This window comes from Scomber japonicus, chromosome 13, assembly GCF_027409825.1.
Source record: "Scomber japonicus isolate fScoJap1 chromosome 13, fScoJap1.pri, whole genome shotgun sequence".
Lineage (NCBI taxonomy): Eukaryota > Metazoa > Chordata > Actinopteri > Scombriformes > Scombridae > Scomber > Scomber japonicus.
This window is the reverse complement of record NC_070590.1, coordinates 25,723,874-25,747,839: the sequence shown is the minus strand read 5'-3', so window position 1 is coordinate 25,747,839 and position 23,966 is coordinate 25,723,874. Positions and strand designations below refer to the sequence as shown.

The following is a 23,966-nucleotide window of genomic DNA, read 5'->3' as shown; positions in this document are numbered from 1 at the left end:
TGAAACTTGTTACTATAGTAACGTCACAGTTACCTGTCTGATCACATGGCACTGTTTTCAGTAGTTTTTCGGGCTCCGCTGTTTTTTTCTGAGCAAGTTCTGCCTCAGACAATGTAGCTTTATGTTTTAACCAGCCGTCTGTGTTTGTTTCCTTAAACTTAGTGTCACTGTTAGCTTGTCTGTGTTTGTTTCCTTAAACTTAGTATCACTGTTAGCTTGTCTGTGTTTGTTTCCTTAAACTTAATATCACAGTTAGCGTGTCTGTGTTATGATAGCGGGATGTACAGAGAGAGCAACAGGTGTGTTCAGGGTCGAAGTCAGACAGTCGGACACAGTGGTTCCGGCCAGTCGTCCTGCAGTAAGCACCACTGCAGACGTTGGTTGAACATTAATATACATCGCTGTAAATGTGTGCAGGAATTTCCCGCATTGTAAGTGTTGGATTTGCGGGAATCAATTAAATTGTGCGCAATACCCGCAATCCTGCGCTGAAATTCAGGCCCTGGATTAACCTTCTGTCATTTGGCTAATAAATTCGATCAGCAAAATAATTCAGAGCCAAACTATGATGATCCTTTTTTAATGAAACCACAGGGGTGTTTATAAAGACACCTCACCATGATGAGTTGAGAGGACCTATTGTGCAAATTTTCAGCTCAAGATTTTTATTTTTTAACTTCACGTTCACACTTGAGTAGTTGTGTATGACAAACATTTGAAAAAACTCCTCACTTATCTTATACTGGCCCTAAATGCAGCCCTCAGTTCAGCCTCTAACAGGCAGTTTTAGCTCCTGTCTCTTTGAGGCCTCTCTCTGGATGAGAGTTACACTGCAAACCCAACATTTCCTACTTTGCTGTTTTCAAGGCTTTCAAAGCTTTTAAAGTCTAAATAATTGCAAAGAATTCACAGGAATTGAAATGTGTTCCTCAATGAATCAGCAGAGCTTAATTAGTGCTGCTAAAAAACAGACAACACAACAACATATAGAGATATTTGGAACTCCTTGTTGGTAATGCAGGGAGGAATAGTACAAGCAAAAACGACCATAGTGATGATGATGTTTGATGAAGAGCTGCAGATGACCAACACCCTTCTAACACCTAATTATTTTACTTTGTCATGCTGTGTAATAAAATCAAGGCTCTGCATGACTTCCCCCCAAAACAATGGAAAAAACATCATAATGTTAGCAGAATAGGGCAGCGATTCAAATAAGGAAATCCATCACGAGCCGACATCAGCTCAGGTTGAAAGTAGAAAAAACAATTGGAAGCTGAGTGTTCAGAGCAGTCTGAAGTGTGCTCGCAGTGCTTTTTGCTCACAGGGATTGCCTCTATGAATTATTTGACATATCTGCCTCTTAGCATGAACAACATTAGATATATATGACTGAAAATAAGAAAAAGCACAACAGGTCCTCTTTAGCCAGAGACTGATCCACAAGACATCCACATCCACATCCACAATCTCTTTTAAATGGTGAAGTAACACTAACTTCCCATAGACCTCCCTTCTGTCTCCACGTACTAAACCACTTTCCCTTTACCTCCCTCTCTGCCTATCTATCTCTTTCTTTCTCTCACTCTCATACCGTCTCTTAAGCGCCATGGCAACCTTCTCCGAGGGATTGGTTGCCAGGAGACAGGATTGCTCCCCATTGTATGCCGACAAAGGTGGAGGGGGTGGGTGGTAGGGTTACAATCAGCACGACCGGAGAGAATCGGAGGCCTAGGGGACTGGCACTGCACAATCATGGGTGTGTTGGAGAGGAGGAGGACAGGCAGGGAGGGATAGTGGTGGTGATGTCTGTGTGTGTGTGTCTGTGTGGGTGAGTGGGTGAGTGAGCGAATGGCAGTGGGGGTATGGGGTGGAGCACGCTGACACCCTAAATTCCTCCTGCTCATTCGTGGTCTCCCAGTAACCGCGCTGGGATGTGCTGTGTCAGACAGTGTGGTGGAGAGTGGCAGGACTGAGACACTCAGAGACACAGGCAGCCATGAATAGTTATTAAGACAGACTTTTTAATTAGCCAGCGTGCCCTCCCCCACTGCTTAGCTCCCCTACTAGGTGGACACACATACACATACACAGTAGGAAACATATTTTTACTACAACAGCAGACACCAAGCTCAAGGAAATTGTTTAATGGCCTGTGTGTGTGTGTGTGTGTGTGTGTGTGTGTTTGGGATGTGCAGTACATGCATGACTGAATTTACCAGTGGCCTATTTATCACAGTTGTTTAGTTTTCCTTGGACTGTAATAATAGCTTCTCTTATCAGCCAATTATACTACCTTGAAGGAAGAAGGCCAGTCTACTTTCTGTGGTGCCATTACTCTGAATAAAGACTGACGGTCACCCTATATAAGCCAGTGATTATATAGAGCGCTCCCTCACTGTGGTGGACTTTGAGCTCACTAAGATAATTTCTTCTCCGAGTCACATGCTCCATGGGTCACACACTGTATGTGTGTTGTTGTCTGATAGTTACTGATTAACACCATGAGTTTCATTTTTGAGCGCACCAACAGGGTTGCTTGTGTTCTACCTATATGAGCAGCTTGTGGTAGGATGATTTTCCCAGCCAAGTATGTTGAAATCCTCCATCAATCCTCCATCAACCATAGTCTTCTAAAGGCCTTTTATCACCTCAAAGTCTGAACTAAGGAACATTTGATCTATTCAATCAGACTTTATTTATATGGTACTTTTCATACACAAAGTGCTTTCAACAATAAACACAAAACCACACCTCAACTCCTACACCCATCCAGCCACAAAACAATAAATGACTAGGTTTCAAATACAGAACTTACAGACAGAAACAGTGACAGGGAAAAACAGGAACTGAAGAAACACTATCATGACTCATGAAATACAATTTATAACTTTAGATGAAATATCTACGTCCTGTTGTTTCTCTAGACTTGACATTGATTTGTTTGGAGACGGGCATTTGTTTATGTCTGACAACTGTGTGTTGTCAATTCCGTGGGTAGCCTTTTATCATTGTTTGAATGTTTGAAAAATGAATAAACATTCATTTCGCTGCCACTATATTGTATTATTATACTATATACATACTACAGTTTGTTTATCTTCAGGTGGTATTGCTCTCCCATCTTCTCATCCTCTCCAAAAGTTACTGGGAAGTGTTGGCATTTTATTACTAATTTTTCCTTATGACTATAGACTGATGAAACTTCCTGTAATTGATTCAAATGTCCAAACCATTCAAAACATGTGTTCATGCTAGAAATCTAGAAATAAACCATACTTCAGTTTGAACCAGACTTGAAACCACCAAGTCTGTGGTCTGATTAACACCTGTAATTTTGGTTTGTATCCAACTGAAAAGTCTGAAAGTCTAAATGACCATTTGCTGTTTAGTCTTGACTGGGTCTGTTGTTTTTCTTAATGACATTCAAATTGCTTTATGTTTCCATGTGGATCAGTCAGTTTTCACTTGCATCTCTGTATTATTTCTTTAAGAGTTGCATTGTTACTTATACTGCCAGCTATTGATTTGACTGGGCTTACCTGACCACAGGATCTTTATGAGGACTCATTTTCTTTCTTCCTGCCCTGCTTACAGCCCCCATTCAATTTACTTTTTATTAGAATGAGTAAAGGGATTTTTTTATATCTCCATAATAGTGATTTGCATTTAATAGAAAGGGTTGCCATCTGGCTGCTTGTACACGAAGCGTGAAAGTTTAACATGATTTTTTTCACAAATGTCTAAAAAATTATGATCACAATTATGATCATAATTTGACATTTACCTCATTAATATCACTGAAATATTATGTTAATGCTTGTATGTTTTGACTTTGTAATATCCGCCTGCCTCTGCTTTGCTGTAGTTTCAGGTATTTATAAGAACCTACTCAAATTATACTAATCTGCATATGCCAGTTTCTCTACTGGACTTAATGGTTGCAGAAGCTGGATTAAACTGGTTTATTTATACATTCCTGTGTTAATTGAATGTGGAACAAACCTCATATTACAATCACATGGCTGTGTTTCCTCTTCCCTGGCACCTCTGCCACTTGATCCACCAGCCAGGCTGTTTTTTAACAAATCTGACATGATATCCTGAAACGGCACATTTTCCACTTTGTGTGCTAGTGAAAGGAAGAGGCCTCTGGCTGTAATTTAAACAAATGCTGCCCCAATGCCTCAGTGGTCTGTCATTGATTTAACTGGTACATCAGACAGTGTCCTTTATTACCCCTCGGAGAAAGCAGTCACTCTGATAACACTGCTTCAGCTGAATACTTTTTTTCCCTCTCACAATGCAATTTTCTTCCCCTTTTCTAGGCAACTTTGAAAAATGCCCCAGCTTCTTTAAGTGCTTGATGAATTGACACAGCTTTCCGTCATGCAGATGCCAAGCCCTGTATCCGTTTTGACAGTGATAGACAAGTATCTCAGTTTTCTCTCTATTGCTCCCCCCTGTTTCTCCTGCTTCAGCTGAAGGCGACGGATCGTTCTCATCAAGGGCGTCTGTCAAAATCTGTGGGCTGAAACGACCAGCTGGAGCACAAGCGGCCGGGGGAGAGAAGAAAAAAAAAAACTATGCTTGTGCTTTGCAACCATATCAAATGCTTACAGGCTCTATGCTTCAACAATAGAGGGTGTGACTGAGACTGTCACTCTATATATGCGTATAAACTCTGTGTGTGCGGTGTATTTTCATTCAGTCATCTACCGCGACCCAGAAGAGAAGTGAAGTTTCTGAGGCTGAAACAGAGCTGATGGACATGAGACGAGGCAGGGGCCTTAACCTGTAGCTCACACCCGTCACACCCTGAGGGGCCAGGATCTAGTAACTTAAGTCAGACAATCTTTGTCTCAATATCACTATCACTCCAAAAAGGAAATATCTTCTCAAAGGACTACTTTTCATCTTCATCATTTCATTTGCATACTTGATATCCCTGCTGTCACCTTAAGCTCGCTCATCCTCTTCATAGATTTTGAATGAGGAGCAGAGGCAAGCGACATAGCATTGAGTGCTGCTCTGCTGAGTGCACTCTTCATGTCTGCCACCTGCCATGCTGTCAAATTAATAAAACAGAGGTAGTGGTCAGGTGGCTTGGCAAACAGAAGGGGGTGCTGGTCTATGTGGCTCATAACAGAGCTTAAACTCTCTGTGCTGCATTATAATACACATAATGTGGTTTGAACACTAGTTTTAGATCTCTTTCTGTGTGTGGGGATACACACATGCTTGTTTGTTTGTTTGTTTTATGGTAACCTTGTAATCAAAAAAGAAAGCTTTCCAGGGAGAGAAAAATTTAAGGTTACTTTCCCTGTTTACAAAGTGTTTACAGTAGCATGGTTGTAATTATCTTTGCACAGTAGAGTAAGCAACATGTGTCAGTTAGTGTTAAGCAGCTAAATAAGATGCAGATATGGCTTAGTAAGAATGTTTTTATATATAATGCACACATAATCTAAATCAGCAAAATATTTAAGTTATTTATTTCACTTAAAGTGTTTGCTAAATGTTTACAGTGCTCTTTAGGAGAGACATATTGTGGTGATTTTACTTTTTTAAATGTTATTTATATATATATATATATTTAAAGCTGCCCCCCCACCCACACTCGCTGACTGGAAGGTGGCAGGCTGTCAGAAGGATTTTAATGTGTCGAGGCAGCATGTGACAACTCCATTCTCTATGGACTGTGTTCCTGTGCCGGGATTTAAATCTCTCATTGAATGGAGAATCTTAACCCAGTTGATGTCACCAGGAAATTATGTTTATTCGTTTCTAAGAATAAATGCTTAAGAGTCTGCTCCAGTTTGGTGATGGGCTCTACAGTTTCCATTTATTTATTATCACCATTCCTTCAGCTGCGCTATATTCTGCTCCATTAGCTTTTTATTTTTTGTTTGTTTGTTTTTCACTGTGTGATTTACATGATGCATATTTTAAGAGGTACTTTGCCTCTCAGACAAGATGTAGCCATATTTATTTTATGAGTGAAACATGCCCTGAACAAATAATATTTGACAGCTGACTGGATTTTTCTGTGTAAATTAAGGCACTACAAACTTCTTTTCATCAAAACTTTATCTGCGTTAAAAAGTAATGAATCAAATGATAGAATTAAATATAAGCAATGACATTTTTAATCACCAAAACATGTCAAGAATGTGCGGTCATGTACTCGGTCATTTTTGCACAGTGCTAAAAATCGTCTTCATGATTCACCTAAAGCAAAAAAGAAAGAAACTCGGTTATTAATCACATAGATTCTTTGGAACCTTTATTGTTTTTATTATGATGGATGCTGCAGTGTTGAGTTAATTTCCTGTTCTCTCTGTGTTTCCCTGTCCAGGTTTGGCCTCTGGTCTAGAGATTACATCTAAAGGAGGGACATCCCTAGAGATGGCCAGCGGTCAGAGTGTGAAGCTGGATTGCCAGTTCAGTCTAGGCCCTGAAGATTCTGGGCCTCTGGATATTGAATGGAGCCTGCTATCCTCCGACAGCCAGAAAGAGGACAAAGTGGTATGTTGAAAGTAGATGTTGCCCACAAACCTCGAAAACAACAGTTTTATTTCAAAGATGGCGTATGTTGTCGCATGTGGCTTTACAGAAGCCTCAACAATATATCAACGACACAAATCAATCCTAAACTTTCTTATTGGTTTAAAGACCCTCATTTGGCCACAGTGGGTGTGGTGAGGTGTGTTATTTAACAGGTGAAATGTAATACAGGTTTTATGGTTGGTATATATTTTCCCAAGGTGTTTCAGTGTAACATAGGAAGCATACAGTGTATAAGACAAATGTAATTTGAGCTACGTTCACTAGTTGTCTGCAGTTGCCTCACATACATACACACACACACACACACACACACACGCACACACACACACACAGACACACAGTAGGGGCAATGGGAGTTCTCTTTATCCCATGTAGGGTCTTTCCTCTCCAGCATGGCCCTCAGCTATGGAAAAGGAAGACTACATGGATTCTGCAGGAACCCTACATGCCCTTAAGGCTTTAAGAGCCAAAGAGACAGATCCTCTCCCGTGGCTCACTACTCCCCCCACCTCGCACCTGTCAGAGCCTTCTCATCCTACACTCTTTTTTTTCCCCCTGTGTCCCGTGGCTTGACTTTTTTGTTTTTTGGTTAGTCAGAAATAGGTCACAGTTTCAACATTAGGTTTCGCCCTCCACCCAGTGCCCTCTCTTTCTCTCTCTCTTTCTCTCTCTCTCTCTCTCCACTGACCCAATCGACCCTGCTTTCACCCAGTTAATGCTCTGTACTCCTCCCTCTGTTCATTGCTGTCTCTATTGTATGGACCGTGTAATTGTGGAAGCAACAGTTGCTCCCACTCTACTTTTGTTTAGCTCTCAATTGTTAAGTGGTGTCACAGAGAAGTTAAACAGTCTCATTGTTTATTCTTAAAGGGGAACTCCACCAATAGTGTTGCATAGTATACTGATGCTAAAAATGGTTTACCAATACCCTACTATTAAAAATATACTCCATTTAATTAGTACCAGTACTTTAAGAATGACTGTTTTTAATAAGGTGTGTGTGTCTGTGTGTCACTCTGCTACTACTACTCCCTGCAGGCATAGTGCGCGTACAGCCTTTTTAAAATATTTTTCTTGTCTCATATGCAAGCTGCAGCTTTCATGGTGACAGAAGGAGAAGCATGGCTGCAAGCACAAGTGCTTTTGCCGACCGGCTTCTTGACAAAGCACAGACGCACATAGTAAAATCTGGTATTTTTTCACTTACATAGATGACAGTCAGGGCAAGCCCACAGACACCACAAAGTCTGTGTGTAAAAGATGTTTCAAACCTGCACACACACCAAGACAGCCAACATGTCCAACATGGCAAAGCATCTCACCATCTGACACACCGACCTGTTCTAGTAATTCAAACAGCGACAGCTTTTTACATGTGTGATTTATGTAGTGACAAGCCAGGAGATTGTTGAGGCAATAAAGGGCAATGGTAAATTTGGTTTAATTTGGGTTTAGCTTTGTAGCCAACTTACCAATGTGGCTAACATCTCTATATGCAAACACACCACTCACATTAACTTTGCTATAACTTGCATGCTGCTAATAATCAAAATAATTTATATTCAATCCATACTGGTAATGGTAATCATGGCACCTACATTTTTGTCAATAATAATTCATATTACAAGAAAATATGTTCAGCACATACTTCCACCAATTAGGTCTATTAAGTCATGATACTTTATATATCTGGCTGCAAATATAAAGTTAACTATCAAAGAAATCATATAAGCTCAAGTTTAGGGGATATCAGATTACTGCATACCATGTAAAAGCTTTAATAACACTATGGCCTTAATGCAATTATTTACAATAAGTATATTAATACTTTTTGCTGATATCCAATATGCTGATATTTCCAACTCATTTTGGCCAATTGCTGATACTGATATATGAACTTATTTTTTACAAACTGGCTGAGGAGGCTGTTATACACGCGATCATAGATTAAATGAAGTGTGATCAAGAAAAACAATATATGAAGGGAGCTCAGCATTCAATTTGCTGGTTGCTAACCAAAAGAAGACATTTTTGTTAAATGTTGATCCAGCCAGCCAAGGTGTTTGTTATCTGTGCAGCTGAACACAGCAGCTCCTCCATGCACTGTTGATGCGGATCCAACTGGAGAACCGAATGCTAAAAGGTTAATTTCAGGCAGATGCCAATATTTCACTTAAAAGCCGCCATTGGTATTATCATGCATCCCTATTATAAATGTACTCATTAATTGCCAAAAACACATCTACATGTATGAAAAACAAGAAAACACTTAACAGCACATAAGCTACAGGTTCATCAAGCATGCAAATAATGAATATAAATGACATTAACTGTAAAACTGGCACTTCATGGTGTTGAAGCTCAAACTCAGGATCATTATCCCACACACTACAGTAGTGCATTAAAATAGACTGAACACAGACTTAATACACCTTCTTGGCAGAGATCGTCTATTCAAATTACATTTAAAAATGACAATTAATAAGAACAGGCTGTCTCCAGAGTTGTTCAAAGTCTACATAACTAAACTGAAATGTATGACTTGTCTTCTCCACTGCCTTGGATTGACGTTGTTAAAATATTTTCTTTTTTCTTTTTATTCATTAATCAAGAAACAAATAATTAAATTCCATGTGTTTTAGTTTTAGGTATTGTTTCAGTATTAATATGGAGATATTCAGGCAGGTATCGTATCAAGTTATAATTTTGGTGACAACACTACCATCAAAGTCTGTTTCCAGGTGTTACTGAAAATCCAGAGGGAGCTACAGCAAAGACTGATAAATTGCCTCAAGTGATATCACTTATACGACATCTTTGCTTGAAGATTCATTCTACACTGGCCACCACTAGCATAACACACTCAAATCTGTGACCCAACTGGCAGTGGTTGTGTTGCATTTTTGGTAATGTAGGTGCCAGATTTTGATGAAGTTTGATTGAAGTTTTAAAAATCACACTGCCCATTGTGAGTGTGACAGTGTTATAGGAGTTCAAAGCTGGTGGAGTACATATCAGCGATGGTTCCCTAGTAGGGCCTTTTCCTCTCATAATGTGAATGCATATGTAGACATGCGTAAAATGCATCTGTTTCCTCCAGTTATTTTCTGTATAATAAACTAAAGGCTGTGTGCACCCTGAATTTACACTGGCCAGACATGTCTCTCTGAACGCATTTGTTCTCCTTGACCTATCAGATTTTACTCGCTACATACACACGCTCCCACTGATATAGCCTTTAACCAATATGAAGTCATGCATGGACTAAATTCCTCGTAATTAGCAGCATTTTAATTCCAACGGACTGCTTAATATATGTGACAGCGTTCGATAGGATTAGGCCGATCTGCTCGGACCAAGGCTACCAGGTCAGACAAAGGAAATGAGAACGAAGGCTAAACTTCATAGCCAGAGGGTCCCAGATGACTGTGAAGTGAAAATGATGGTGAGCCTTTTGCTCCCGTGTCCTCAGATGAGCAAATCCAGTCTGACCTGCTGTTAAAGAAGCAGCTAATATCAGATGCAGCTTTAAAGTGGGGGACAGACCACAGAATGAGCCCACAATATAGCTCAAAACTAAAGACCCTATTGAAGATTAATGTGAAAGCGACTCTAACTTTAAGAATTGTATACATATTTTATGAACTATATGTCCCAGCTGGGTATTTGCATTGATGCAATCAGAAGTTATGGCAGAACATTATTTATTCACTACAAATGTCTAGTGGGGACTGATGGCCCCATTCATCTGACATATACCACATATCACCAGGGTCTTTTTGAGGGTGGCGGAGCATAGCTAATGCATGTTGCTTTGTTGGGTTTGAATGAGAGATGCCAGACGTGCCTACAGTAACAATCATTTGCATTTTGGCTCTCATTGTCAGCGAGCAGATTAGCTGAAACAAGGGTGCGCCCTGAGTATTTATCACCACTGTGAGAACAACCGGGGAAAACAATTACGGAACCAAATGTTCGAACGGCATAAATACCACAGGAGTGCGCTCAGAAAAATATTAATTCACAACACATTGCTTTATCCCATGTCATACAAAACGCCTCTTTTGTTCTTGAGCCTTTTGTCTACCGAAGTTATTGCGACAGGAGTTTGTGTATGTTGACACAGTATTGGAGGATTTGGACGTAAAGCCGTGATGTTGTTTGGTGAAAATTGTATGTGTGTATTAGTGTTTTCTTACATTCCTTCTATTCTTACTGTTGAAGGACACTACTTTCTATTTTCAGGTAGTGATTCTGCTTTAACCTTGCAGTGCTGTTCTTGTAAAAGCGCGATGGCAGCCGTTCAAGTGAAAAGCTCCCTCCTCTTTGATCTTGCAGGTTGTTTAGAGTATACAGGTTAGCGCGGCCGCTCTGCTTTGCCTCTCAAATGATCTGCGCCTCTTCCTCTTCCCTCCCCCAGAGCAACAGCGTCACATGACAATGACCTCATCTTTTTACATGTGTCTGATGAAACTAAGCCTGACCAATAGAGGTCTGTACCTCTCTGCAGCACGATCCGTCCACTGAGAATACCCAGACCAGGTGGCGATTGTATCATTGAGTGTCCTACCTGTTATGAAACGCACTGTTAGCACACACACTCAGACAGCGCTGCTTTTCTGTCCTCTCCAGCCCCGCCAGCTTGTCTAGTCATGCCCTTTTTTTTTTTCATTTTCATTCCCTGGCCTCTTTATGGGATTTCTTTTTTTTTTTTTCATTGGATCATGTTTCTCAAGGTTATTGTGCAGTACAGATTTTTTTATTTAATTTCTTTTTACTAGAGGTGTGCACGTGTGTAAGCACTTCCATCTGTGTGTGCCTGTGAAGTGTTTCAACCCAAGTGAGAGTTCTTGTCTGGCTGAGCTCGGGGGCAATTTAATTTCCTCTCCTCCCGCCATCTCATCTCGCATATCACTGTTATTACTGCTGATGTCCTGATCCCGGTGAAGTTTCGCCTCCCCTGAGAACTGGGTGGAATTTAAACAGAATTACCTGTTTATACGGCTAATCTGTACAAGATGACACGCAGCCCCATCGTGAGCATACCTTTGGCACCGCTGCTGCTCCACAAAACTAGGCTTCCAGTCAGAAATGCGGCAAGTGAGGCAAACTTCCCTCTGCATCCCTTTGTTTCGCTCCTCTCGTGCTCACTTTGAGTGCTGTGCCTCTTCTGATGGGTTTATTATTCTTTCTCTCCTCTTGCCATGTTTTTTGTTTTTTTCTCTCTTGTCTCCACCCGGGGGTATTGCTGTGCGTAAGCCTGGTGTTGATCATGGCACAGAAAAGCCTGTTGATGAGCGTCTCTAAGGAAATGTGGAGGAATATACCTCTGTGTGTGTGTGTGTGTGTGTGTGTGTGTGTGAAAGAGAATGAGAACTCTTTTCATTTTTGTTTGCTTTTCTTTTCACACTCCTTGTTCTTTTTACTCACCCCCCCCCCCCCCCCTTCTCCACCACAACCCCCATGCTACAAGCTACAAGGCTTCTTGTTGGCTCCACCTGGCCTTCATTTCTAGGCATTTCCTCACAGCTTTCAGCACCTAGACAGTGTGTGTGTGCGTGTGTGTGTGTGTGTATGTGTGCAGGGTGTGGAGGCGGTTTGGACAGAATTGGGGGGCTACAGGTCTTTGTTGACACAGCAGGTGTTGATTTGGCTCCACAGTGGTCGCTTTGTTTGTCCCACCTTCATTCTTCTTAAGCACAGAAAGGGCAAAGCTGCACAAGCTGCCAGACTGAAGGGCACTGCTGAGATAAAAGAGGAGGGTACTCTCTCTCTCTCTTCCATATATTTCGGTTGGTTCAGTGAGCAGGGCTTTAGCTTTCACAAAGCACACAACTGTCATTTCAAGGTTTTATTTGTTTTCTCGAAGGACTTTATTTATTCTTTATATTTTTATAAACATAAGTCAAATACAGCACCTCATTCAGAGTGTCCTTTCCATGACCAGGTGATCCTGTACTCAGGCGACAGGGCCTATGAAGACTACTACGAACCCATGAAGGGTCGAGTCCATTTCAACGCAGCCGACCCCAAGAACGGCGACGCCTCCATCAACCTGACGGGGCTGAAATCGTCCGACTCGGGCACCTACCAGTGTAAGGTGAAGAAAGCTCCCGGCATTCGCAGCAGGAAGATGCTGCTGATCGTCATGGGTGAGTGGAGCGATCGTTACAGAAAGACAAAACACTAAACGCATCCTGGTGTTAATCTATTTTTTTTCTCTATCTCTCTCACTCTCTCTCTCACACGGTTTAAATTCACTCTCACCACACAGTGGAAATGCACCAAATCACACGCCCTTTGCCCTCCTTGGCTGTTTTGATGTAATCCCTTCTAAAAAATCGAGTGCATAACCTTCCCAGAGGCTGATGAGCGTTGCCCCCTTTGTGATACAATCCTGTATTCACCCGAGATGTTCTGTTGTTGTCTAAAATGATAATCCTCTTCTTTTTTTAACACTAAACATTACAGCCATGATTTATTATTCATTAGTTTTGATTGTGCCTTCCAATTTATCAGTCTCTTTTAAATGACAGCACTCCTTTTAAACAAATTGAATGTTTGAATGCTGTTGCTATGCAAATATCTCACATTTCACCTTTATTTCTTTATAATAATATGATTAATAGAGCTGCAACCAATGATTATTTCCATTATTGATTAATCTGCTGATTATTTTTCTCAAATAATTGATTGATGAGTTTCCCAAATGATGCACTCAAATATATATTGTTTTGCCCCAAACAACTGCCAACAACCCAAAGATATCTAGTTTGCTATCTGATAGAGGACTAAATAAACCAGAATAAAACTGAAATTATTCATTCAGATATATCTAATATGGCATTAGCTTTTTTTCTCCTTAAAAAAATGCCCAAAAAATGATTAATCGATTAGTAAAATCATTTTTTTGTTGATCGACCACATCAATTACAGCTCTAATGATTACCTATTGAATTTGAAACCTTCATCATCACCTCAGAGTTGTGTAAGTCAGATGATTCCCTCCCTAGGCAAACACACATTCAGGCACAGTGGCCTCGCTGGTCGGTCAACTGACTAAACGATGTCCAAAGTGAAATGCCTTCCCGAAACCTGCCTGGTATTTGCATATGGGAAAAACAAGTCACATGTGCTGCACTGCCCTGTGTTGTGAGATCAGCTCAGTATTGTGTTGTTATCACAGCCCTGTTATCAGAAAGAGTTTCACTCTCTCTCTCTCTATAGATAGAGTTAGCGTCAGAAAATGGCTGCTGCTCTTATTGACATGATTGTGTGTACAAAAGTGACTGCACCGCACAGACTAGCTCAACCAGAATGACTATTAGAGCTATTAGAAAACAAGCAGGTTTATTAGTCACCAGATCTCTTTAGCACTTCTCCCAGTTTTAATAAAAGAGCTACAGTTAACTTTAGAATCATTGACGTAGCCCTCAGGGACGTTATTTAATCCCAAAAACTGATCTGACCAGAAACATCACAAAAAAAAAACAAACAATGTAATCAGTGCTGATGTCACAGCTGATACATACATAATGTGAGTGTACTCACTGTGACAGTTTTTCCTCCCTGCAGCAGATCCACATTCCTTACCAGTGAGAGGTTAGCAAGCAGGCTGATCTTCCTGTTAACATTTCTATTTGTGTTTTTTTATTTTTATTTTTAAACAACTTCCTTGTTTGAGTCATATTGTTGAGAGAACCTAATTCTGCATGGAGTAGAAACAGTATAAGCTGAGCTCAGATGTTAATGCAAAAATGACTATTATTGAGAGAGAGAGAGAGAGAGAGAGAGAGAAGAGAGAGAGGAGAGAGAGCAAGAGTCACCTATCATCAGAGAGTGGGAGAGTTTCTGCCTAACACAAGCACAGAGACCCAGGGAGACATGAGAGCAGCTGCTGGCTAACAGCTACTTGTGTTTACAACAGACCCCCTCCCATGCAAATACTAATTATTATACATAATGTGAATTATCCATTAATCGTTGATCCACTTGCATTACATTCATGTGCCTATGTTAAATGAACCAAAACACTTTGTGCCTCTACTCAGAAAATATTACTTCAAACATCAACTAGGGTTATTGTTACTATGTTGTTGCATCTACTAGAGATGATTTCTTTTGGTTCTTGTGCTAATTTTGGTTGCTTGATTTGATTTTTAGTTTTTTCTTTTGTGAGCTGCTGTGAATAAGAGCCTTCCCTAAGTGACTAAAATGTAAATCTTAGTCATTTGATTGTGGTTAAACAGCAGGAGTTTACAGCTCTTGCGTGCACTTGTGTGCATAAGAGAGTGTGCAGAGAGAGAGAGAGATAGCTGGAGGCTACTGAAGCTGACAGGCTGCTAGCTATTGACCCCAGGGGGCAGGGGTGTTCTTAGCAAAGAAACACTGACAAGGAGAGGCGAGGACATGTTGCCTGCTCTGCATTTTTACCTTCATTTTGATCTTGTCATAAGGTCCCAGGAACAGGGGAGAAGTGCACAAACATAAACACACCTTAGTATATGTACACTGGGTGACACTGCTGCCACATGCAGGTATACACACACGCATGCTGTCACCCACAGTGCACATGGTGTCCTATGTTCAGGTACTGCACAGGAGCAGGCAGCATCCCCTCGTTGTGTATTCCCCTCTGCTCACAGCTGGACATTGAAGTTAACAGGAGGAGAGTACCCACCTGCAGCTCAGCTCTACATGTCAGCAACTCATACAACTGTTCACTGTTTTTGACTAGACCCCACCGATAGACTCCTCATCCAATCATTCAGCTGTGCCTGCCCGAGATATGACCATTCTCATTGCATCCAGGATCTCAGCTCAACAGCCAATCTCTTTTAATTCTACCCGCCAGCGAGCGCACCCACCAGTTGGTTATATTTCACTTTACAATTCAACAATCAGCTGTCGCCTCCTGACCGCAGCGCATACAGCAATCGAGCCATCCCTTTCTACTTATCTCGTCCACAAGATAGCCTTGTGCAACTCATAAATCTCAGTTCATTGTTCGTTTAACAGAGCCAGGTTGGCTGTATCGCTCTGCCCTTTATCTCTCTGTGCTCCCGCTGCCTCCGTCACCTTCTCCTCTGACCTCATCTCTCAAACAAATAAATCTGCTGTGCGGACAGCGGTCCTAATATGAGAAGCAGCGCGTTAACATCGGCCGACGTGTCGAGTTGACTTTCACCCTTTTTTAAAAGATGCATTCAAAATGTCATAGCTCTCTTGACATTTACTGTGTGTGTGTGTGTGTTGTGTGAATGTATGTGTCAGTGCAACACAACAGTAACAAAGTGTGCAGGCCAGTGAGTTAGGAGCCACGCAGCCTTGGACTCCATCACTCCACCATCTGTCCATCAGCACTCGCTTAATTTTTTGCTCTCTCGCTCTCTGGTTCCTCCCCTCCCTCTGTCCTTACCCCATGTGTGTGTTTATTAGATTACTAGGAGCACTCTGTACTGCCAGTCTACTAATCCTTACAGTTTTGGCCTGCTAAAGCCCCCCCCGCCCCCTTCCCTCTCCCTCCTGCCTGACACCTGGTAGATGTGGAGAGCCCTACTCTAGTGTTTTGTTGTCATACCGAAACCATTACCACACCATGATGTCAGCTCTCTGTCAGTTAACACAGTACAGACTTTGGATTGTAGACTGAGATTTTTCTATATCTAAACATTATCCCTCATACTCCTTTTCTCTTTTTCTCTCCCCTCCCTTTCTCCTCTCCTCTCCTACCCTCCGCTTTTCCTCTTCTCCTGTGTGTCTGGTTTTCACTAGAGTTGGGTCTGCTTTTAATTTGGAGTTCTGTTTGTTTTTGAACCCCCCCCCCCCATCTCATCTCCTGCCAACGCTCTGACTGACTGAGTGTTTGCACACGTTCAGCTTTCAGATAGAGAGCCTTACCTCCATTCTTAACCCTGAACGTGTGTGTTTGTGTCCACTGGCACACAAACACACTCCGTTCTTCGTCCTGAGTGACAGCTCCTGTAATGACAGCAGCTGTATCAATTACTCTGATTATTGTTCTCGTTAACGCTGATGACTGCTGCTTCCAGAATAGGAGCAAATCAACAATACACAGGCGCACAACTTGTTCACAACATCAAACACTGAAAAATAACAGGGCTGGCAGATAGGAAGAATGTTTCTGTGTTGGCTGTTTTTCACCTCAATCTTTTCCCTCCACTCTTTTTCTCTCCACAGTGAAACCATCCAAGCCCAGGTGCTACGCCGAAGGCCCCACACAGGAGGGCAAAGACATAGTGCTGAGGTGCTTATCAAATGAGGGTACCAAACCCCTGCAGTACAGCTGGGAAAGGACCAGTGACAACAAGCTGCTGCCCGCCTCTTCTGTGATGGGTAACGGACTCTTTGACAAGCACTGCCAAACAACAGTTTTTCAAATCCAACACACAGGTCCTCTTTCAGTTTCCCACTGTCACCTCATCAATGATGTGTTCTTTGCCCTCTCTATAGATCCTTTGGGAGGCACCATTAACGTGAGGAACGCATCTGCCAGCGCATCTGGCACCTACCGCTGCACTGCCAACAACCGTGTTGGCACTGAAGAATGTGTGCTGTTTCTCAACGTGACACCTCGTGAGTATCCAGCCAGCTTCAGGTTGATGCACTGACCCGCATTTAGCCTGTTTCACATTTAGACGTCCCGCTCTGCTGCCTGACTGCCTTCTAAAACTACTGTCAGATTGTCAGTATCAAGATAGAACATAATTATACTTTTAGAATACAACAGCTTGTTTGCTGAGGCAGTACCATATACACATATAATATGATATTCTCAGTGTGTGTGCCCCTAAATATAACTATAAATCTAACTATAAAAAGGTGTACAATCATGTGGTTAAAAACTGAGACCACATTGGGCTGAATTGCTTTATCTTTCCATTGTTTTTGTTTGTTGCTGTTTTATTTGTTTTTATGGAAAGCATCTGGGATCCATTATAATGAGCCAGTTATGGTAAATTGGTCAAAAACATTTCAGTGCAGCTAAAGCCCAGCTGCATGTTTAAAATCAAAGATGAAGGTGGCAGCAGTCAAAGATCATGCCTGTTAATTACAGCTAAACATTGAAAATTAATTAACCGTAGTAACCAATGTTTCAGAAGACAGCAGGGTTAAATGATAAGTTCACACATGTGTCTTAAAACAGTCAGGTGCCCCTATGAACACTGAAAGAGGTTGTCCTGCTGTAACAACTCATTAGTTCATACTGATCCCTTAATAATTAGCCTTGTTAGCTTATGCAAGTGATAGGAAACAAATGTATTCAGAGGTTTATCTAAAGCTAATGTGATGCTTCAGCAGTCTCAGTTAATCAAGCAAGTAGATATTTTTCAAACTTACAGCCTCTCTAGAATAAAATTCCTCTTTGTTTTTGGATGGCTGAAGCCTCAAATTAGCTTTAAATAAACATTTGAAAACGGAGAACAAGGACTGTGGAATTTCTCCCCAATCACTTTTGAAAGCACATGAGGAAATCCAGGCTCCTGTCATCTTTTAGTCATCAGTATTACATAAAGGAAAACCTGACGTAAGAAGAAATTCATGTGTGTGGTGGACAGGGCAGAGCATCTACTGTTCAGCCTATTTAAGTGGTAGGTGCTCTGGTACCACACACCGTGTCAGCACCGTCAACCTCAAGTTATGATGTCATACAAGAAGCTGGACACTTCAGTGTTGTTTTTATTATACCTGTTATTGTTTGGACTGTTTCAACCTCATCCTTAAGGGCCAGGTAGATTCTGTTCATGTTTCACTGGGTGTCTGCATATTGATGTGCAGATGATGACATTTATGCTGAAAGTCTAACTTTCACTTTACCGACTAGAGCATCTCTAGAGTGATTGTTGAACTTTAATTTTGAGGTATTTGCTTTAGTGATATTCAGGTAATTGCTATCCAAATTCCATTTACCAAACCTTGTAACCCTTTTCTTCCTCGTGTTTTCCAGCCCCCAACACTGCAGGCATCATCGCAGGAGCCATAATTGCTGTACTACTGATCCTCATCATTATCGCCATCATCCTCTTCTGCTGTTGTCGTGCCCGTCACAGGAAGAAGTATGAGAAAGAAATCTGCAATGAGATAAGGTACACTCACTAAATCATAAATGAGATTTGGCTCACAGATACCCACAGCTCCGTTTGATGGAAGGATATTTTGTAACACAGTGTAGTCTCCACTATTTGAGGAATATGCCTCAGCTTGTATTTTATTGGATAAAAATATGAGCATAAAATGCCATAGGGTACATGTAAGTATTACTTTTAGGTCCCTTTTTAATATGACCTCCAGTCATCTCAGATACACATGCACACAAACAGCTCCAACAACCCTGAATTTTTTTTTTTCCTCCATCAGCGTTTTTCTTTTTTTTTTACCCCTCCTCAAATAAACAGCTGTGGTAATCAGTTTGAAAGCTTTGTTTGCTCTGTGGATCCTGTGTCATGTCTGCTGCTGGCTGCCCCCCCACACCCATCCAGAGCCAACCCCCCTCCCTCCCCCCCGCCATCCGACTCTCCATCCGGCCCACGGGCTCTGTACAACCCCTGGGCTTACTATCACTCTGCTGCGGACTGAATCTGTCTAAGACCACAATGTGACACCGCTCACACTGTAGGACAAAGAGGATTAGACCACTGGTCCTGTCTCGTATACACAGACACACACATTCGCTGAAACACCACAGCATGAAGCTACGGACTACACAAGCTCTGGCCCCTCAGGCTCAGTTTGATCGAGCATTTAACTGGATTATTGCTGCTTATTAGTTGTTAATGTGGTGGCAGAGGGAGTAGAGGGCATAGCTGTATTTCGTTGCTCAGCTCAGTCTCTAAAGGCTATTACACAGTCAGTGTGGCTGCAGTGCAGATGCTGTGCCGACCAATCAAACGAGCCAACTCCAATTATTTGTCCCTCTTTATTCAGTCAAATCATGTTTCGCTCTTGAAATGACTCCTGCTGCCTCCTCCATTATTTGTTTTCCTCACTGTGCCAGTCCCAGACTTTTATACTTGCGTACCATCACACTTCATTGTGGTCAATAGCATCTGAGAAGATGTTTTTCCATATTCAGTTTCTCCAACAGGACATTCTTGTAAACTCATGACAATGAGTTTACAAGAAACTCATTGTAAACTCATGACAATGAGTTTACAGTCTCATCTTAATGTCTAAATGTGCTGCTGTGTCTTGTTTCCTCTCAGAGAGGACGTGCCTCCTCCTAAGAGTCGTGTTTCCACGGCGCGCAGCTTCACTGTGGGCAGCCAGCGCTCCTCCCTGGGCTCCATGTCACCTTCCAACCTGCACGAGTATGCCCTGAAGCCGCAGTACGACAAGATCCCCTCATCAGAGGAGTTCGAGAGGCCTCCGAGCCAGGCCCCTCTGCCCCCACCTACCGTCTCCAGGATGGCTGGCCCCAACCTCAGCCGCATGGGGGGCATCCCTGTCATGATCCCTGCCCAAAACAGGGACGGCTCAATTGTCTAGCCTGTCCCCTTCTTAACGAAGGGACCATGCAACAAGGGGAGAGGACGGAGGAAGGGAGTAGGACATAAGCCAATGAAGATGAAGCAAGAGCTGGGACGGGCTGACTTGCCTGACTTTTAGCTCTTCATAATTTACAAATGGAGTATACTTCTCTTATGAAGACCTGGCTCTGATGTGGTGCTGACAAGAGAAATTGAGCTGTACTGGAATCACAACAGAGCACATTAACTTTTTATCAAATACAAATTAAAAAAAAAAAAAAAAAAAACTTTTATGAATTTTACTTCCTGGACTTTCTCACTGAAAAATGAATTAGTGTGGATATAAAGCAGTATGGGTCAATATACAAATTATATTGTACATATTTGAATGCATGTTTTTTTGTTTTGTTTTTTTTTTCTTTTTTTTTAAAAAGACGGCCCTTGCTGTAGAGATACTGTATGTACAAAACAGATCCTAATTGGCCAGCTGTATGCATGCACGTATGTATAAAATGTGCAGCTGTATGTGTGTGTGTGAATGTAAATGTATGTGAACAGGAGTTTGGGAAATGTATAGTCCATTTTATCATCTTTTAACGCCTACATAACAGTATGATCATTTGTCAGGCAATCCACTCTTTTCTAGTTTCTGACAAGTTTTTTAACTCCATGAATCTATTGTCAAAGTAAAATGCTCTGTTCTTTGGAAAACTTAAGACCCACTTAAGGAATATTCCCAGATTTGAATTAATCTGTGCACAATAGTCCGACTGGTAGAATTGAAAAATGCCTATGTAGGTCAGCCGTTTGCTGCTTGAACCATTTGCTGTTTGAATTGTCCAGTCTCTGTTTGGCTGGGCGGCTGAAGGGGACAGGATTGGCTAGGGGGGGTGTGAGCGGGGGAGGTTCAGGCCACTACATCTTGTGATTGGGTGGATTATTGCTTCTTGACCGAGCTTAAAAAACAATAAAAGACAAATCTCCACTACCCCCGCCAAACCCCCAATCCCTCCTTCAGAGATCTTAGAGGAGGTAGTTTAGAGGGGAAATAACGGGGGCATCTGGACAACGAGGTTCACTGAGCAATCTGCTTTGATTGTGTTTGACTGTTAACAGGCCCCTAACCCCTGTTACCAGCAAAATATGTAGTGCCTCCCTAAACACCCACACACACACACAGACGTCTTATTAGCAGGACAAGAGCACCCAGTCTTAATTTATCATCTATAATAGTGGCCACCACCCCCACCACCCATGGCGGTCCCAGCATATGTAATCCTCCTTATTTGCAGTGGCATTACAAAGAGCCAATATCTTGATTAACCTTCTCTGTGTGGTCAATATGAAAGCTGTCATGGCTTCTGTAGTGTTAATTAGACTTTTTAATGAAGGATGTAAAGCGTGCATACATGAAGAAAGCGCACGCTTATGAGGAACTAATGTGATGAGCCTTTTTAGAATCCAGTTGCTCCGTGGCCACTTGGCTTCATGTTAATTTTTACAGTTTGTCACTGCTGGATGATATATATGTTGGTACAGTCAGTGAGTTTAAGTCACTATTGGACTGTCTTTGAATAGCCAGGACTTTTAGCCATCAATTCATACTGTTATTGTGTTATTTGACTCGTAAACCATGCCCATTCTTTTATTAACATCTCATCTCGTCTGCTATTTTACAAGAAAAAAAACAAAACAATACTTGGAGTGGGCTGTTCTATTTTGCTCTAGCGCCTTATTCTGTTCCTTATTTTTAGCCTTACACACCTCCAGTAACTTCACCTCTGCACAGCCCTCACAGCTGGATTCTTATGACTTCTATCGTGCCTTGTTGCCCCAGTTGAGTTGTGTTGTAGCGCAAACGCCAGTGTGCGTTGTGCTACGTCTGTAGCATCCTTCTGACCGGCAGCTGTAGCCCGCAGCCACTAGAACAGTATCAGTACACAGTGAACCTATTGATTGTTTTCTGTTGCCTCCATCAGGTCAAGTGTAGGATTTCCCCCACACCCACCCGCCCTGCCCATATAGCTTCACTACACCCTTATCACTGTCTTAAAGCTTTTAATTTTGTATTCCAAAACATGAGCTCATGTTTTTTTTTAAAACTCTATTTAAACTTTAGTAATGGATGTGCTTTTTTTCCCTTTTTTTTTTTAAAGAAATAACATAAATGGTTCTGTCTGTATATATGAATATCCTGATGAAGTAACCCTATCTAATCACAACACAGTCGAATGATATAAAGATGATGTTTGTATGTATATGTGATGCTCTGCTGTGCTGTGCTTGGCAAATCTATAACTCAAACACAAGAGGGGGGGCGACAGGGGTCTCGTTAGTACATTATAAATGCTCCTGGTACTGGTACAGTTGGGAATTGTGTGTGTGTGTGTGTGTGTGTGTGTGTGTGTGTGTGTTGTATGATTGAAGAGGAGGACAGTTGTAGAAACATCTGGGCAAATTTGATGTCGCATCTATTTTCTTACTATTAAGGACAGTGAGACCAGAGAGATAAATTTCAGCTGTCAGTCCCTTTTTAAAAAGTGTGTGTGTGTGTGTGTACTGTACGTGAGGGTAGTTTGCTGTCCGGATGGGCCCCCTGTAGGATTCTAGTTAGACGTTCACCTGCTGACCAACTGTACAGAGCACTTAGAGAGATAGTCCTGTTACTATCCTTCTATAAGCTCAGAACATTAATGAGAACTACTACTAACAATATTAATTGTAGCTTTGAAACCAACATACTAATATTATATGAAGATCTCCTTCGAGGGTTTGCACACCGTGTGAAAACCAATTTTCTTTTTGTGTGTATTTTTTTGTGCTGTATTTTTGAATAATAAAAGTCCACGAAAGAAAAAAAAATCATGATTGTTTATTTGTTTGTATACAGAAACATGAAGAAAAAAGGGAGTGGAAAATTTCTCTCCTCCTCTGTGGCGCATGTGCTCTCCTGGGACTCAACCTCCTGCCCATTTTTTTTTTTTGACTGTGATTAATTTTAATCAGCCGGTGAATTCCACCCCTTACACCAGGTGAGGTGACTTTCTAACCACTTAATGACTGTAATTAATCAGAAGCAGGCAGACACAATCCAATGCCTGCCATTCAGCACAGGCAATAAACACACATTGCTTTGTGACCCGGCTCGACCACCAAGCACGGTTAAGCCATCCGCTCATCCTGTAGGCCTCTTATTGACTCATTGTCATTCCCCTGCTGCACTGTATTGTCTCTGGCATCCTGACCATTTGTTTCAACATTTGCTTAGCTTTTTCTTTTTTTTCCCCAATTACAGCCAATTTCCTCCCTTAGTTAATGTGGTGGGTAATTACTTTCATTGCAAGCCAGCACTAATCAAAGTTGTACAAAATTAGCTTTCTAATTAAGGATGCTGAATGATGGGAAATTCTTAGTTAATGACTCAGAGACAACAAACCATGCACGTTGGAGTGTTATAGCTTTCTTTTCTGACCACCGTGCTGTCGCCCCCATCACACTCTTTTATACACTTAACAACATGCTGGTGATACTGACATGTGGATAGATCGATAGCTGATTATTAGCCAATAGCTCCACTGTGTGCAGGCCGTTGACAGCAAGTCAATAAAAAAGACTAAAGCACTTAGTAGCAGTGCTAAGCGGACGTCCATTGCTATAATTGGATGTCAGTAATAGATAGGGCCCTGGAGCATTGATCTGCGGCTAGTCGAAGTCGCTCATGGATTCTAATGGCTCTGCAGCAGCTCTGCACATCAGGGGTTCTCCTGTGTGTGCCGGGACTGGTTGAGCTGCAGTGATACCAGCACAATCACGGTCGTCCTATAAATGGATGTGGCTGGGATATAATGGCACTTTTATGGCTGTGCATTCAAAACATTCATTAAAAGGACATTAGTGATGTGTGCTGCT

At 41.7% G+C, this 23,966-nt stretch overlaps 1 protein-coding gene across 1 annotated transcript in view; it reads left to right on the top strand.

Moving 5' to 3' along the window:
• The window catches only part of cxadr (CXADR Ig-like cell adhesion molecule), a 40,380-nt gene extending 17,467 nt beyond the window's left edge, over nt 1-22,913 (top strand). Inside the window, exons 2-7 of the mRNA XM_053331606.1 lie at nt 6,359-6,528; nt 12,518-12,722; nt 16,771-16,926; nt 17,044-17,166; nt 18,539-18,677; nt 19,794-22,913. Coding sequence (XP_053187581.1) covers nt 6,359-6,528; nt 12,518-12,722; nt 16,771-16,926; nt 17,044-17,166; nt 18,539-18,677; nt 19,794-20,076 — 1,076 coding nt within the window. The 3' untranslated portion in view covers nt 20,077-22,913. The remainder of the gene's footprint in view (nt 1-6,358; nt 6,529-12,517; nt 12,723-16,770; nt 16,927-17,043; nt 17,167-18,538; nt 18,678-19,793) is intronic.
• The last annotated feature ends 1,053 nt before the right edge of the window (nt 22,914-23,966 follow it).